This window comes from Festucalex cinctus, chromosome 9, assembly GCF_051991245.1.
Source record: "Festucalex cinctus isolate MCC-2025b chromosome 9, RoL_Fcin_1.0, whole genome shotgun sequence".
NCBI lineage: Eukaryota > Metazoa > Chordata > Actinopteri > Syngnathiformes > Syngnathidae > Festucalex > Festucalex cinctus.
The window spans coordinates 17,913,067-17,930,599 of record NC_135419.1 but is presented as its reverse complement, the minus strand read 5'-3'; the positions used below and the strand labels follow the sequence as shown (position 1 = coordinate 17,930,599).

Here is a 17,533-nt window from a genome sequence, read left to right as displayed (position 1 = left end):
CGACCATGTATAGTTAGCGTATTCTTTTTTTTTTTTTAACGACCATGTATAGTAAGGCTTTTTTTTTTTTTTTTTAAACGACCATGTATAGTTAGCGTATTCTTTTTTTTTTTTAACGACCATGTATAGTAAGCGTTTTTTATTATTATTATTTTTTAAATGACCATGTATAGCAAGGCGTTTTTTTTTTAAACGACCATGTAGGCTTTTTTTTTTTTTTAAACGACCATATATAGTAAGGCGCTTTTTTTTTATTATTATTTTTTTTTAACGACCATGTATAGTAAGGCGTTTTTTTTTGTTTTTTTTAAAATGACCATGTATAGTAAGGCATTTTTTTTTTAACTACCATGTATAGTAAGGCATTTTTTTTAAACGGCTTTTTTTTAATTATTTTTTTATATAGCAAGGCGTTTTTTTTTTAAACGACCATGTATAGTAAGGCGTTTTTTTTTTTTTTTTAAATGACCATATATAGTAAGGCGCTTTTTTTTAATTTATTTATTTTTTAAACGACCATGTATAGTAAGGCGTTTTTTTTTTTTAAACGACCATGTATAGTAAGGCGTTTTTTTTTGTTTTTTTTTAAATGACCATGTATAGTAAGGCATTTTTTTTTTAAACTACCATGTATAGTAAGGCATTTTTTTTAAACGGCTTTTTTTAATTTATTTTTTTAAACGACCATGTATAGTAAGGCGTTTTTTTTTTTTTTTTTGTTTTTTTTTTAAATGACCATGTATAGTAAGGCATTTTTTTTCTTTAAACGACCATGTATAGTTAGGCGTTTTTTAATTTTTTTTTTAAACGACCATGTATAGTAAGGCTTTTTTTTTTTTTTTTTTAAATGACCATGTATAGTTAGCGTATTATTTTTTTTTAAACGACCATGTATATTCAGGCGTTTTTTTTATTTTAGTTTTTTAAACGACCATGTATAGTAAGCGTTTTTTTTTTGTTTTTTTTTTAAACGACCATGTATAGTAAGCGTTTTTTGTTTTTTGTTTTTTTTTAAACGACCATGTATAGTAAGGCGTTTTTTGTTTGTTTTGTTTTTTAAATGACCCTGTATAGTAAGGCGTTTTTTTTTTTTTTTAAACGACCATGTATAGTAAGCGTTTTTTTTTGTTGTTTTTTTTTAAACGACCATGTATAGTAAGGCGTTGTTTTTTTTGGCGACCATATATAGTAAGGCGTTTTTTTTTTGTTTGTTTTTTTAAATGACCCTGTATAGTAAGGCGTTTTTTTTTTTTTTAAACGACCATGTATAGTAAGCGTTTTTTTTGTTTTGTTTTTTAAACGACCATGTATAGTAAGGCGTTGTTTTTTTTGACGACCATATATAGTAAGGCGTTTTTTTTTTGTTTGTTTTTTTAAACGACCATGTATAGCCAGGCGTTTTTTTTTTTTTTTTTAAACGACCATGTGTAGTAAGGCGTTTTTTTTTTTTTTTTTTTTTAATGACCATGTATAGTAAGGCTTTTTTTTTTTAAACGACCATGTATAGTAAGGCGTTTTTTAATTTTTTTTTTAAACAACCATGTATAATAAGGCGTTTTTGTTTTTTAAACGACCATGTATAGTAAGGCATTTTGTTTTTTAAACGACCATGTATAGTAAGGCGTTTTTTATTTTTAGTTTTTTAAACGACCATGTATAGTTAGCGTATTCTTTTTTTTTTTAACGACCATGTATAGTCAGGCGTTTTTTTATTTTATTTTTTCAAACGACCATATAGTAAGGCGTTTTTTTTTTTAAACAACCATGTATAGTAAGGCTTTTTTTTTTTTTTTTTAAACGACCATATATAGTAAGGCGCTTTTTTTAAATTTATTTATTTTTTTAAACGACCATGTATAGTAAGGCGTTTTTTTTTTTTAAACGACCATGTATAGTAAGGCATTTTTTTTTAAACGACCATGTATAGTAAGGCGTTTTTTAAATTTTTTTTAAACAACCATGTATAGTAATAATAAGGCGTTTTTGTTTTTTAAACGACCACGTATAGTAAGGTTTTTTTTTTTTTTTTTTAAACGACCATATATAGTAAGGCGTTTTTTTTTAAACGACCATATATAGTAAGGCGTTTTTTTTTTTTTTTAGTTTTTTTTTTAAACAACCATGTATAGTAAGGCGTTTTTATTTTTTTTAAACGACCATGTATAGTCAGGCGTTTTTATTTTAGTTTTTTAAACGACCATGTATAGTAAGCGTTTTTTTTTTGTTTTTTTTTAAACGACCATGTATAGTAAGGCGTTTTTTTTTTTTTTTTAAACGACCATGTATTTTAAGGCGTTTTTTTTTCCAAACGACCATGTATAGTAAGGCGTTTTTTTTTTAAATGACGATGTATAGTAAGGCATTTTTTTTCTTTAAACGACCATGTATAGTTAGCCGTTTTTTAATTTTTTTTTTAAACAACCATGTATAGTAAGGCATTTTTGTTTTTTAAACGACCATGTATAGTAAGGCTTTTTTTTTTTAAACGACCATGTATAGTAAGGCGCTTTTTTTTTCTTTTTTTTTTTAAACGACCATGTATAGTCAGGCGTTTTTTTTTTTTTTTAAACGACCATGTATAGTAAGGCGTTTTTTTTTTTTTTTTTTTTTTAAATGACCATGTATAGTAAGGCTTTTTTTTTTTTTTAAACGACCATGTATAGTAAGGCTTTTTTTTTTTAAACGACCATGTATAGTAAAGCGTTTTTAAATTTTTTTTTTAAACAACCATGTATAATAAGGCATTTCTGTTTTTTAAACGACCACGTATAGTAAGGCTTTTTTTTTTTTTTTAAACGACCATATATAGTAAGGCGTTTTTTTTTTACATTTGTTTTTTTGAAACAACCATGTATAATCAGGCGTTTTTTTATTTTATTTTTTTAAACGACCATGTATCGTAAGCGTTTTTTTTTTTTTAAACGACCATGTATAGTAAGGCGGTTTTTTTTTTGTTTTTTTTAAAACGACCATGTATAGTAAGGCGTGTTTTTTTTATTTTTATTTTTTTATTTTTTTTAAATAAAAGCTGGCTAAGGGGACCTACGCAATTGCCTGCCTTTCCTAATGGCCACCTACGCCTCTTGGGTGTTACTGAGGGCAGTTTTCTATAACAATACACTTTTTGTTTTAAGCAAAATAAAAACTTACAGTTTGTGGAACCTAAAATGCCATCTTAACTTTTTTTTCCTTCAAGTGTTGTGTGTTCACCCCATGCACTTTTTCTGATCTCGGTTTTGTGTAAATAAAAAACATTTCATCAATCCAGATGTGGTGTGGTTTGTTGACCAACACTTTTCCCAACGCATATCATTCCAATGACAGCTGATCAGCAAGCTCTGGAGAAGCCTGATAACGATCCTCACCTGCTTCGGAATATGGAGACATGGAAAGCATTAGGCTGGATAGTGTGCCCCGAGGACCAGGGTCGAGAAACCCTGCTCTTGGCCATTGGATTCAAAAGTTGTGGGGGGGAAAAAAAAAAAAAAAAAAAAGTCCACATAAAAATTGGTGGCTTGGTGCAATACCAAATGTCCCTAGCAGATGGCGCACTCCCCTGGAACGCTTTTACGCAGTGTTGATCCCGCCTTCACGACAGGTTTGGCGTTTGTCCGCTTTGAAATGTCATTTGCATGATGGTCCCCCCCATTTTGTACTACGTTGACCAAACCCAGAAAACTGTTGAGCTGTGACTGATCATTACCTACTTCATGTCATCTTCAGTTGACAGCAAGTGGGGAAAAAAAAAAAACTTCTTTTTTTTTTTTTTTTTTTTTTTTAATTGTACATGAAAAATAATGAAGCTATAAGATCAATTCTGGACAAATTAACTTTTTTTACTGCTGAAAATAGATCAATGTAGCTCAAATTATCCCTTTAACAGACAAGCTGCGTGAAACCATTGAAAAACATACTTAATAATTAGTGGCAGTAAAAGTTTGGATTCTACTAAAATAAAAATAAACGTTCACAACAGTGAATGAGTTTAATATGCAAATTGGCGCCACTGTTACATACTCAGACATTTTCAGAAACAGAAAATTATTTGGTTGTTTAATTAGGTCAAAGGCAAACTCCACGCGAAAAGGCCCAACCGAGATTCAAACTGAATCTCAGAACTGTGAGGCAGACGTGTAACCACTGCTGCACTGTGCTGCCCATATGTCTCACTTAAATTTAAATAGTTCAACATTTCAACAAATGAGTTGGCCTGAAAAAGTTGACATTGCTAAGACACGTGGGCACAAGCTGCAGTGTTCAAACATTGGCATGTTGTTCGTGAAGGCTGAATGGAGGCAACTGGATTCTTCAGTTTGACATTTTGGAGCTCACAAAAGGAACAAAGAAGAGTATGACGTCAAAGCGTCTGCAGCGAGTCCGTGTGTGCCAGCGACGGCAGCGGCGAGTCCGGAGGCGGCGTGGGTGGATTGGACGGCGGCTCCAAGTCCCCGCCGGGCCTCCTCACCTGCAGGGGGCTCCACTCGCGCGTTGGCTCCCTCTTCACGCTCTTGCGCTTGGGCTTGCGCGGGCGCCGCCGCCGCTCGTCGGCATGCTCGCTCAGCGCGTCCGACGACTCGTCGATGTATGCCAGGTTCTCGCCGAAGAAGTCCAGGAGGCCCGTGGCGTGGGGAGGAAGGGAAGGCGAGGGGGGGAGGGGACTCGGATCAGGCGAGGGCTTGTCGCTGCCACATTTCGCCTCCTCCGCGGCGTTCATTTTGCCTCCTTCCGCTTGGAGTGCACGGCGAGCCCGGAGCTTCCGGAGGAATGAGAAGGATGACGACGCGGAAGAGATGTCGGACCTGGAGTCAAAGTCCGACCCCGAGAAGGAGCCGTCCCTTGCGGCGGCCTCGGGGGAGTCCAGTTCGCAGGCGGACGGCGCCGCGGGAAGGGAGAAGGAGCGCGTGAACAGGTGAGGCAAGGAGCGCCGCATCACCTGTTGACGCAAAGCCGCCGACGGCTCCGACGGCTTGGCCCTCGGCACGGTGCCGCCGCCTCCGACGGCGGCCAGCCTCGTCCTCGGCATTGCCCGCTCCAAAGAGGGGCCGAGCCCCTCCAGCCGGCTCATGGAGCTGGACAGGCCGGCCCAGTGGCCGGGCAGGTGGCCGTTCTCGGAGCCCCCCCGGGCCCAGTAGCCCAGCGTCACCTGGGCCCCGCGGCGGATGCGGCGGCGCTCGCTCCGCTTCCAGCGCCGGCGCTGCAGCAGGAACGGGTCGTTGAACTCCAGAGGATTGGGGATGCGGAAGTCCTTGGACATGTGCTGCGTCCAGTCGGTGGCGTGAGCGCGCAGCTCCTCCATCTGAAGGGACGAGAAAGCAGCAAAGTGAGCGGAAAAAGCATTTGCAAACAATTTTAAGTGTTGGAAATAAGAAAATTTAATTCCTGGAGAAATTGCGAGTGAATGCTGAAAGAAAAGGATGGAATCATGTTGAAGGATATGAAATGGGCTGCTATGATATTACATAAAATTGAATGACTCAAGTGAAAAATGTGCAAATATGTTGATGAAAAGAGTGGAATGATATGAAAGCTATGGAATGGTATTGAATGACGTGGATTAATGTGGAATGATATAAAAAAAAAAGACAGGGAATGACACTGAATAATAATACTGAATGACATGGAATGATATTGGTGAAAAATGTGAAAAATTTTGATGAAAATTGTGGAATGATATTGTACTTTATAATATTGGTGGAAAAAATGTAGGTAATTTTTTGGGGAGTTTTTAGTTGAATGTGTTATGAGAATGAATGAAGAGTATTTTGGTGAAAAATGTGCAAAATGGTAAAACGTGTGGAATGATATTGAAAGACATGGAATGGTCTGGAAAATGTGGAAGGATTTGGAATGATTTGAAAAAATATGGACTAATATGTCTGTAAAATGTGAAAGATGTTGAAATGCCTGGAATGATACTGAATTATAGGAATGTTTCTGATAAAAAAAAAAAAAAAGTGAAAAAAATGTAGATAAAGAATGTGGAATTTTGGGTTTGACTACAAATTTAATGGTGAACACATCTGCCTCACACAACATATCACCGTGTTGCTGGAAAAACCAAAAAAAACAATAATAGGGGTGTTAAGAAAAATCAATTCGGCAATACTGTATATCGCAATATTACAGCACGCAATTCTTGTATTGATTCAATATGCGGCCAATGGATCTTTAAACATCAAATTTTGATTGAAGTATTCACCAAAAAGTCTTACCTAGTATTCACACGTTAAGCATGGAAGAACGTTATATTAAAGGAACATTAAGCCTTAATATTTTATTTTAATGCTGTTCAAACATGAATCAGATTGCAACCTGTTTGATAAAGTGTTGTTTCAGTTTCAGTAAAAATACATTACCATACAAATCTTACAGTGTACGTGTACAAGTTTACTGATTAGTATGCTCTAAATTTGAGTAAAAAAAAAAAAAAAAAAATTGCAATATTTGACTTACAGATTCGTATCGGGATTAATCAGTGTGAAATTGAATCGTGACCTATGAATCGTGATACGGATCAAATCGCCAGATAGAGGCAATTCACACCCCTAAATAATAATAATAAAAAATACAATGACAAGTTTGACACTGACTGCAAAACATTATTTTCCCCACTAGCTGCCCAAACCCCATTTGAAACAAAAAAACAAAACAAAAACAACAAAAAACAAACAAACAAACAAAAAAAAGTAGAAACTTAATGATAGATTGACTGGTGAGATGAATGAAATGATTACGCGTGCGTGCGTGCGTCTCGCCTCAGCGCGGGTCCTCTTGGAGAGCACCCGCAGCCAGTTGCCAATCATGGTGAGGATGGAAGCAAAGTAGGCCAGACCGAACACGATCCACAACCACACCAGAGGTTTGAAGAACAGCCCGCCAGCGTGACTCCCATCTGGATGCACGCATGCACAAAACATCGATTAATATCATTATTATTAGCGAGGGAAAGTTGGCTTGACGTTCCATGTTTGATATTCACTCCTACCGTTTACATTAGGGAGCGTCTACAAATTCCATTCACCAGGGTGATGTATCATTAAATCACCATAAAGATTATATATATATTTTTTATTTTGATTGCTGTAGTAGCTGACAGTTATAAGGGACTACCTAGTACAGCTACAATATTTATCATATTTTGGAAAATTTGGGGACATTTAAGGGACAAAAATGACCATAAATGTTCAGAAATATTCATCAAAAATCAACAAAAACATATTTTCTCATTCTGATTGCTGTAGTAGCTTGTAATGATATGCAACTAACTACTACAGCTCAAATTTTTATCATCTCTCTCATTATGGACAAGTTGTAGACATTCAAGGGACAAAAATGTAAAAAAAAAATATTCACCAAAAATGAACAAAAACATTTTCTCATTCTAACTTCTGTAGTAGCTTGTAATGATATGCAACTAACTACTACAGCTCAAATTTTTATCATACCTCTCATTATAGACACGGAGACATATAGGGGACAAAAATGTTCAGACATATTAACAAAAAACCCCCAATAAAAACACATTTTCTCATTCTGATTGCTGTAGTAGCTTGTAATAATATGCAACTAACTACTACAGAATATTTTTGAACATTTATGGTGATTTTTGTCCCTTAAATGTCTCCAAATTGTCCATAATTACAGATATGATTAAAAAATTGGAGCTGTAGTAGTTAGCTGCATATCATTACAAGCTACTACAGCAATCAGAATGAGAATATGTGTTTTTACTGATTTTTGGTGAATATTTCTGAACATTTATGGTAATTTTGTCCCTTAAATGTCCCCAAATTGTCCAAAATGAGAGACATGATAAATATTGTAGCTATAGTAGGTAGTCCCTTATAACTGTCAGCTACTCCAGCAATCAAAATTATATATATATATATATATATATATATATATATATATATATATATATATATATATATATATATATATGTGTATATATATATATATATATATATAGATACACATATAATCTTTATGGTGATTTAATGATATGTCACCCTGGAGAATGAAATTTGTAGACACTCCCTAATATAGACGGTAGGAGTGAATATTTAATGTCAAGCCAACTTTCCCTGGCTCATATAATTCTCTAGGGCAATTGCACGCAAATTCCAATTTCGTTTCTTGTGACTTTTTCATTGGTTTGACGACCAGATTAACATCTAGAAGCCAGAGGAGGGGATTTTCTTTTCCTGTCGTAAAATACTATCATGGTAAGATATGATTTTCGGAGATGAAAAAGGTTTTGCGAGCGCATTATCATTGCAAGTCACTTTTGCTGCCACGCACGTCACGAGAATCTGCGCGTTCGCACCCGGCACGTAGTCACCGAAGCCCACCGTGGTGAGCGTGATGACCACAAAGTAGAGCGACTCCAGGAAGGACCAGTCCTCGGACTTCTGAAAGAAGACGGTGGGCACGGCCAGGAAGATGAGGCAGCCGATGAGGATGGACAGCACGGCTGAGATCACGCGCACCGTGGTGGGACGCACTTGACGCTTCTAACGCAAACAAATAACACACTGTAAATGATGCAAACAATCCTCAATTAAAAAGAAGAAAAAAAAAACTTAAACTACGGCATTCACAAATTCACCTATTAGTGGTTATTTTCCTCCAGTGGAGTAAAAAGCAAACATATTTGCGTTTTGTTTTTTGTTTTTTTTGCTGTTCCTGAAATGCCCAAAGATGCCACTAGATGTCACCAAAATAAATAGAAAAGTGGTGTCACCTGTGAAATCTTTTAGTATTTCTGAAAAGCTGTTGCACAATAATCGACCGTCATCAAGTTTCTTGGTCATGAAGTAATCTGCTATGCAAGGCAGTGAAGATTAAGAGCCACTTTCAAGTGACCAAGCTCCATTGCCTAGAAAAACTATCAATACCAGGACCATAAAAAGTCACCATCGCCACAGTTGTGACGCCACAGCTATCATGTCACAACCAAAAGGTAAGCAGAGCTGCATTGAGTTTTGGTGAATGCGCAAATTAGCAATAACTAAGTAAGAGGCTAGTAAGAGGCACAGAGTGTAGAGGTGCAATGATTAACTCATTCAAGCCAAACGTGTAAATACGTTTAATACTTTGTCCTTCCCTACCAAAAATGTTTTTGTTTTTTTTTGCTTTTTTTAAATGCTAGAGCACACAGAAGGCTTTGATGGAGCTTCTGACCTGAAGAGGTCACTTGCTTCAGTGAAAATAGCTGTCATTGACAACTAGACTATCAACATTACTGTAATCAATAATTATTTGTGATAATTGATTGCTTAGATCCTTTTTTTTTTTTAATATTTAAAATTGTCCAAATCCTTAGAACGTCAGCTTTTCCATTTCTGCAGTCCTCCACAATTATCTTTGTGTGAAATGATCAACGTTATTGCATATTTTGTGACATGTTACGGACCTAACCAGTAACTGAATCATTATTTGGTTGTCATTTTCTGTACTGTCAAATTAATGTCCTCTTTTTGAATAAAGAGATGGAAATAAATTAAAAAAAAACAAACCCAAAACGATTCATTGCTTAATCAACAAAATAGATTAATTGATTATTAAAATAGTTGTTAGTACCAGGTCTATGAAATGTTGCCACCACAAATGAAAATTCTTGCACGAGTGTAAGCTATTTTGTCCACCTTAAAGGCTTACGAGGGCTGACAGAACAGAATGGAAACCTTCTCACCAGAAAGAGGGTCTCGATCTTGGCCACGGCCCTGCGCAGCACGGTGCCCATGTGGTCGCCCACTCCAGCCAGCAGGATGCCGAACATGGGGATGCCCACCAGGGCGTAGCACACGCAAAACAGCTGGCCGTAGCGCGTGCGAGGAGACAAGTTCCCAAATCCTGGAGGGGGGAGGGGGAAGACAACGGCGGGAGTCAGGAGGACAAAACGTCCGCGATGGCGGTTAACGGTGTTTGGCGTACCGATGGTGGTGATGATGGCGCCGCAGAAGAAGAAGGCGGACGCCACGTCCCAGCGTGTGGTGAAGTTGGTGGAGAGGCTGCCCACCTCCAGACCCGCTTCCACTGCAGACGCCACTTCCTGAGTGACGATCACAAAATACATAAGGAAAATAAAACTTAAGCCTGTTAGGCCAAGGAACATGAAAAATATCTGAAATTGACACGCTCCTGCTGTCAAGTGTATGCCAAAGCAATAGGTGGTGCTATTGCTCATATAAATCATTCTAATCAGGAATGTGGACAAATAACCACAATGAACATATTGTTTAGCACATTTTTTTTTTTTGTTAAAATATTTATTTGATTTTTTTTTAAGGGATTACAAAATATATTGTTTCCCAGAAAATATACAAAATAGTATAAATAAAAAACAATGAAAAAGTTTATCTTAACCCTTAATTAATAAATATATATTAGTATATTACGTATGTTATTATAATGAAAAACTGATCTTCTAGAGCAGGGGTCTCCAAGTTGGGTCCTCGAGAGCCCCTATCCAGCCTGTTTTCCATGTTTCTCTCCACTAACACACCTGATTCATGATCGGAATCGTTATCAGGCTTCTACAAAGCTTGCTGATTGGCTGATCAACAGATTCAGCTGTGCTGAAGGACGGAGACATGGAAAATAGGCTGGATAGGGGCTCTCGAGGACTCAACTTGGAGACCCCTGGTCTAGAGTAAACGCAAACAAGGGAAGAATCATAGTCAGTGTGGGGGAAAAAATAAATAAATAAAAAATCCTAGAAACGTTTAAAAAAAATATATATATATACACTGTAGTAAAAAAGTGATCACCACTGTAATTTAAATGCAATTAATACAAAATATTGTCAACACAAAAACATAGTTTGAACTTATACAGATAAAAGAAATAAAAAAAAAATACAAAACCCCCAAAAATACATACTGTGCACTGTGCAGTGACACCAACCATCAATCAATTATTCAAATTTTTAAAATTGCCAAATCCAAATTTGGACACATCTGGTAAAGCATATCAAAAGGCTCAGAGTGAATAGAAAAATGCCAAACTACAATTCTTATGCTTGTGTGTTGACTGGCGTGACGTAACGATTCCTTTGATACCTTGACCAGCGTGTAGAACTCCCTCTCGCTCACGCAGGAGTGATTGTTGAGGAATTTGTTGGTGGTGGTGAGCAACTCCTGGAACTTGTCGTTTTCCTCGGAAGCCTCCAGGTTCTGGAAGACCAGCGCCCCCATGCCCAGGTACAGCACCACCCCCAACAGGAGGGCAAGGACCGTGGTGCAGCGCATAGTGTCCGGCCCCCTCCGGGGTTAGAGGTCGGGGGATTGTGGTTCGGCGCTCGCACTCAGGATACACTCGGCGCACAGCTGGTCATAAACAGGAAGTTCCTTTTAAGAGGGCGGCTGTACGTGTAAACATGCAACGGGGAAGCTTTTTAAAAAAATGTATTTCTGCGTGCGTGCGTCACGCCAACGCCGCACTGGCAGGAAGCCGAGTCCCATTAGGATGTTCCCATGAACGCTAGGTGAGAAGTCACACGTTGATGATGTCATGCGAATATGGAAATTTCACCCCAAAGTGAACTCCCACCTATTTGCAGTTCAGCACCGACAAATCTACAACCAAACCCAAATCGAAACATACAGTTTAAATACTTGCTTTTGTCTTGATCTCCTCTGTCGCTGCACGCGTTTAAGGCTGCATCTGTGCATCATTGATCAAGGTTATTATAGCTTACAATAATGAATAGAAAAAAAGTAAAAGTAAATTGGAGAAAACGTTTTTGTCAACGAAATAAAAAATGATAACCAACTGAAACTACATTTTACCTTGATAAAACGAATTAAAAATATGCTTTGTTTTCGTCTGTAAGTTTATTTTAGCTTATCTAGTAGCTATCCATCTCGTTTAATCCTGCACACAAGAAATAGCCTTAGACTTAGACTTGACTTTATTGATCCCTTTGGGATGGCTCCCTCTGGGAAATTTACATTTCCAGCAGCAATAAGAACAGATAATAAAATAAAAAATAATTCAATTAATCAATAAGGTTATTACACCAGAGATTGAATTAATAATAATAATAATAATAATAATAATAATAATAAAATAAAAATTCAATCAATCAATAAATAAGGTTATTACACCGAGATTGAATTAAATAAATTAAATTAAATACAGTACAGTTCAGTAAAGTGCCATATTTGTGAAGTGAAGTGCACGCTACCCCCTCCTCCACCCCAGTGAGGAGTTGTAGAGTACAAAAAAAACAAAAAAAAACCGCAAATACTAAAACTAATAGAAATCATTTTTGGGAAATTAAATAAAAACTGACAAACATGCTCTTAAAACCATTGCAAACTCAAAATGTAATTAAGGAAAAATCCAAAATAATTAGGGATGTAACGATAACATGATATTAAAAGCAGCACATCTGTTAAAAAAAAAAAAAAAAAAAAAAAAAAAAAAAAGACTATTCTATTTGTGCAATTCTAGCACTCTCTAGTGGTGAGTTTAATAGTGCCATTTAATTTTAATTAGGATTTTTTGGCCATTGCTGCAGTTATCACACACATTTATCAATCATACCAGCAAATATTTTATAACATCTCCGCGGAAAAACATTTCCCATACATTTCCCCAAAGACAGCATTGTGAATGACAATGACCATGATACTTTACTTTTGCTGAGCCAGTAGGAGCACATGGCAACTCCAATTTGCCTATTTTGAACACAAATGAGTGGCGACCCATCCAGGGCGTACGCCACCTCTCACCACCAAGTCATTCCAGGTCAACCTTGTCCCTGATGAGGATAAGATCTATAGAAAATGGGTGACAGCCAATCATGTTCTGTTTTTGTTCCCTTGGCGAGGAAACTCGAGATTTGTATGAAACTTCCTTTAAAGATCCGAGTTGGCGATAGACCGTGGTTGCCCGCTGATTCATTTAGCAGGTGAGCGATTTACGTTTAAGCCTCCATGGGAGCCTTCGTATTTCTCACACTGTGTTGGCTTTTCACAATGAAAACAGAATAGTGAAGCAGTTGAACAGTGAGAGGAAGCCGGTGTGACGTGCTGGTCATCTAAGAAAGTGATTCCCAACCGGTGTGCCGCTGGAAATGATCCAATTTCACATCATTTCTTTACAATGACTTTAAAATGACTTCTTTACAGGCTTCCACTGCCATTATGCGCTTGATCCAGAACTCTCCATACATATTATGGTTGCAATTAGTTTCTGGTATTCGACTACATTTACAATGCGTGTAAAAAGTGTGTCTCAATACATTTAAATGCCTTTTAAATTTGACACAGCAAAGAGAATAAATATAGTGTTAATGACCCTGCCAAATTGGAATTAAGACTTTAAATTGAGTAATTCCACTTAAAATTGACAACAAATACACAATACAATGTGGTTTCAAAATGGTGGCTGGAATATAGCAAGCACCGGGTGGTCACGGGGCTTTACATGTCATGACACTCTAAAGTGACCCTGTGCACAACGCCAAATCAGACAAAGAAGAAAAAAAAATACCCCACCCTCGTTTCTCTGTGGTATGTACACGCACTCATGGCGAACAATGAGGCACTCAATTACGTTAATAGAGTTCGTATTTAGAAATTAATATGTGGATTCATTTTATGTGTTTTTTTTTAAAGGGATACTTCACTTATTTAGCCCATTATAACAATAAAAAGTTAATATTTTATCTATAATTAATTTGATACTTTCATTATTTTTCATGTACAATTGTCCTTTAAAAACACATTTTGCAACTTCCTGTCGACTGAAAATGACATCACAAGGGCTCAGGTAACCAATCACAGTTCACCTGTTTTCTAGGTTTGGCCATGTGACATTCACAAGCTGAGCTGTGATTGGTTACCTGAGCCCTTGTGATGTAATTTTTAGTCGACAGCAAGTTGCAAAATGTGTTTTTAAAGGTACTAATTGTACATGAAAAATAATGAAAACATCAAATTTATTATAGGCAAAATATTAATGTTTGACTGCCAAAAATGGCAAAATAAGTGAAGTATCCCTTTCATGATTTGGTCTCTACTATATCACAGACTTTTACCAAAGTTATGTGGGTTTGGAACGTGTCTCTTCCTCATCTATCTATGCCAGACACATGTAGTGTGACAAGCACAACAATGACAAAGTAAAAGCGCTTCCACTATATTGATCCATAATTAAGCTGAAACGACATTTTTGTTGCGCGATGTTCTTTCCAATGCAAAAATATGCGCCTTGCTCGAATGAAAGGTTGAAAACAGACGTCAATGAGGAGATTACCTTGAGGCTCCGAAGTCAGGAGTTCATCCCATGTTAGGTCAGCTGATGAGCTCGCTTGGGCTTCGCTGGGGACCTTCAACAAAAGAAGATTCTATTGGACGTCCTCACACGCACACAACAAAACACAAGACTACGCTTTGTCAAAGTTGCAGAGCAGAGCCACTACAGACTGCCCGCTGTGACGTCAACATAAAAAAAACGTGTTTGCGCCTTATCACCCCTTTGAACTGTGTTTACCTCAAAACGGAACCTTGACAACGTCGTGACATTTGCCAGTCTGGCAAACTGTTAGCATTCCGCGTTAATGGACCTTTGCTTGTCCAACTGTGACACTTGCTCGTTCTCACAGTCGTAAACGTGCGCTGGATGGTAGATCTCGTTTGTCATTGTTCTTTGTTGAAACAGCAGCCAGTGGCTGAGCTCATGTGCAGATAAACAGAGCAGGTGGAACGGGAAGCTCGATCGTGAAAGAAGCACGGGACTGAGGGAAGACATGCACGTGAGATGGATGCGAGGGCTGAAGTACGGCAAAGTTCAAGATTTTTTTTAAGCTCGCAAAGACTCAGTCATAAATTTCAATACTCTATTGATATGTTGCTTATGTTGGATTTCATTGACCTTACATAGTTTTTTTGTCAGCAAGAAGTACATCCTTAATTCACAGAAAAAAAATATGGAGATGAATGCAGAATGTTATTGAGCACAATCCATTCCATTGTCGAAAACTTCTTACAAGCTTCATTGTACAACAGAACTATTAACGCATAAATACACTGCACATATCGGTTTATTATAATTCATCATTGCTGCCTATAATATCACATGTACTAATTGTACAAATATGACTGCAGCATAATTGGACTATTTTACATGCAACATTTGATTTGATAATGCGTTTTTTTTCCCCCTTTGTTTGGATCAGATTTCAATTTCTTTTGATTACTTGTACAAGACGGTTTTTGAATTATTTTGACTTTGTGGGTTGTTTGCTTTCAATGCAAGTACTATGTGTGACTATGGCTGATGTGACAATTTAATTGCGCTCACAGATGAATACGAAATATTTATTGGTCTATCTTGACGTTCCTGACAGATTGGTTTCATTTAAGACTCAAAACCCTTCTGAACTTTATGCTAATGGTAAAAAAAATAAAATAAAAATAAATACAAATTGCCAAATTAGTCACCAAGAAAATAAAGTGATGGATATCTCAACACTTGCACAAGCTCATGTTATAAAATGCAAGAGCTGGATGGAGGGGAGAAAAAAAAAGCCGCCTTTGCAAGATAATGTTACTGGTTTTGCTTGGGCAACGGCAACATTTGTGATACAACTCTTTATATTGTGCGAGTGTAATGAAGCAAAACTTGAGCAAAAGCCATTTTTAAAAATTCCGGTTCAAGAAAAATTCAATATGCTTCACCAGCTGCAACTTCTTTACTTTGAAATACTTTAAAAACTGCCCGTTGTGCCTACAAATCTTTGAGATGAACACGATTACGTATTTGTGGACGACAAGTGAATGCATTCGCACGTTCTGCTTTGCGTTCATTCTTCTGCGATAATACTAAGGGAGAAACATGAATTTGAAAACAAGATGCAAAACATTATGAAAACTAACATTTCAAACCAAATGAATGAATGAAAATGTCCACTGTGGAAAATGTGTCTTACCTTAAACTTTGGTGAAACTTGAATCCAGCTGTGTCGTTCTCCGGCCCCGCAGCACTCAGTCAGCAGCTGTGTGTATGTGTGTGTGCTGTGAACGTGTATGTGTGTTTTCTCCTTGGAAGGTGTTTCCCCATTCTTGTGACCCTACATCACTCTCACACAGGGAGAAGACTAGAGGAGGAGGAGGTGGGGGGGACATTACAGGGTCCGCAATTTCCTGAGATGGATGTGCGTGTGTGTGTTTATTGGGAGGGGTGGGGAGAGGGGTTGGCAAACAAAAAAATAAATAAAAAATGCCACTTGGCTCATCTGAGTCCGAGTTATGAGTGGGGAAATGAAGCGGCCAGTGAAGTTCCAAGGCCAAATTTAGCAACAATGTGAATATTATGCGAATCAACGAGAAAAAATGTAAACAAGAGGCAAAAATGAGAGGACAGTCACACACGGCGGCGGAAATGAGCCGTTTTATCAAGATATTCTTTTGGCGCCATCTCTCCAGAGCCGTTTGAAGGCCACAGGGACATAACAGGATAAAAGTTGAAATACTGTACGTGATTGCAGTTGGCCAAAACGTATCCTTCTGCACAGCTTGGAATTATTTATGATATATGCAGATTGTTCAAGAGGAAAAAAAAATGTGTTACTCTGACCAAGATTGTTTTACGAAAAATGACAGCTGAAGAATATAAATACTAGTAAATGTATATTTAAAAATTAAAAAAAAAAATCGAAACATTACGCATGTTTTTTTTTTTTATTATTTCAGCTAGATTATGAAGACTCAAAATGTCTGACTTAAAATTAAATTGTGCTTTAAGCTTTACAAAAAAAAAAAAAATCATTAATAATTATTCCCTACACGTCCGTGTCACACTCTTTTTAAAGGGATACTTTACTTATTTAGCCATTTTTGGCAGTCAAACAATATTTTTCCTATAATAAATCTGATATTTTCATTATTTTTCATGTACAATTAGTACCTTTAAAAACACATTTTGCAACTTGGTGGCGACTGAAAATTGTGATGTCATTTTCAGTCGACAGCAAATTGCAAAATGTGTTTTTTAAAGGTACTAATTGTACGTGAGAAATAATGAAAGTATCAAATTAATTATAGAAAACATTAACTTTATTGCTATAATGGGATAAATAAGTGAAGAATCCCTTTAATGTAAAATTTTCGTTTTTCTGTTTTTAATAGATTTTATGCTTGCACACATTTTGAGTGCAGTTGCTCTACCGAGTGCTGACTAGCAAACTAATTAACAACAGAATGCTTTATTTGTGAAGTTATTGATTCTAAATGTATTGCTACATTTTATTAGCATCAACATAATTGCCTCTTAGATCATTTTAAAACTTACTGTTACCAAAACAATGCAAGAAAACGTTTTTTTTTTTTCTTTTTCTTGTTTTTACGGAAATGCTCAAATGTGAATTAGGCAACTATGCTCGTAGGCTACCAATTTGTTAACCAACCTGTTATTTTGGTTTCTTTCGTGCATCAAAAACATTCATGAGTCAATGTGGCCCAATTCATGTTTAAGCACAAAATACATTAAAAAAAATAAATAAAGATGTATTTTTTTGTGA

The 17,533-nt window shown here is 36.8% G+C and overlaps 1 protein-coding gene across 1 annotated transcript; it reads right to left on the bottom strand.

The window, feature by feature from the left end:
• Positions 1-3,970: 3,970 nt before the first annotated feature.
• kcnk4a (potassium channel, subfamily K, member 4a) lies at positions 3,971-16,832 on the bottom strand. Its single transcript, XM_077532758.1, has 8 exons — positions 15,944-16,832; positions 14,269-14,341; positions 11,064-11,330; positions 9,937-10,054; positions 9,695-9,855; positions 8,327-8,513; positions 6,756-6,892; positions 3,971-5,296 (listed from the first exon to the last, which is right to left on the bottom strand). Exons 3-8 carry the CDS (start codon positions 11,250-11,252, stop codon positions 4,358-4,360), a joined length of 1,731 nt encoding a protein of 576 aa, XP_077388884.1. The 5' UTR covers positions 11,253-11,330; positions 14,269-14,341; positions 15,944-16,832; the 3' UTR covers positions 3,971-4,357.
• Positions 16,833-17,533: the final 701 nt, after the last annotated feature.

Excerpts from the sequence above, each read along its gene's own strand:
- kcnk4a (XM_077532758.1), bottom strand. The coding sequence starts at position 11,252 with ATGCGCTGCACCACGGTCCTTGCCCTCCTGTTGGGGGTGGTGCTGTAC. Across the intron at positions 10,055-11,063 it reads AGTTCTACACGCTGGTCAAG|GAAGTGGCGTCTGCAGTGGA; the intron begins GTATCAAAGGAA and ends ATCGTCACTCAG. Across the intron at positions 5,297-6,755 it reads CCAAGAGGACCCGCGCTGAG|ATGGAGGAGCTGCGCGCTCA; the intron begins GCGAGACGCACG and ends TCGTCCCTTCAG.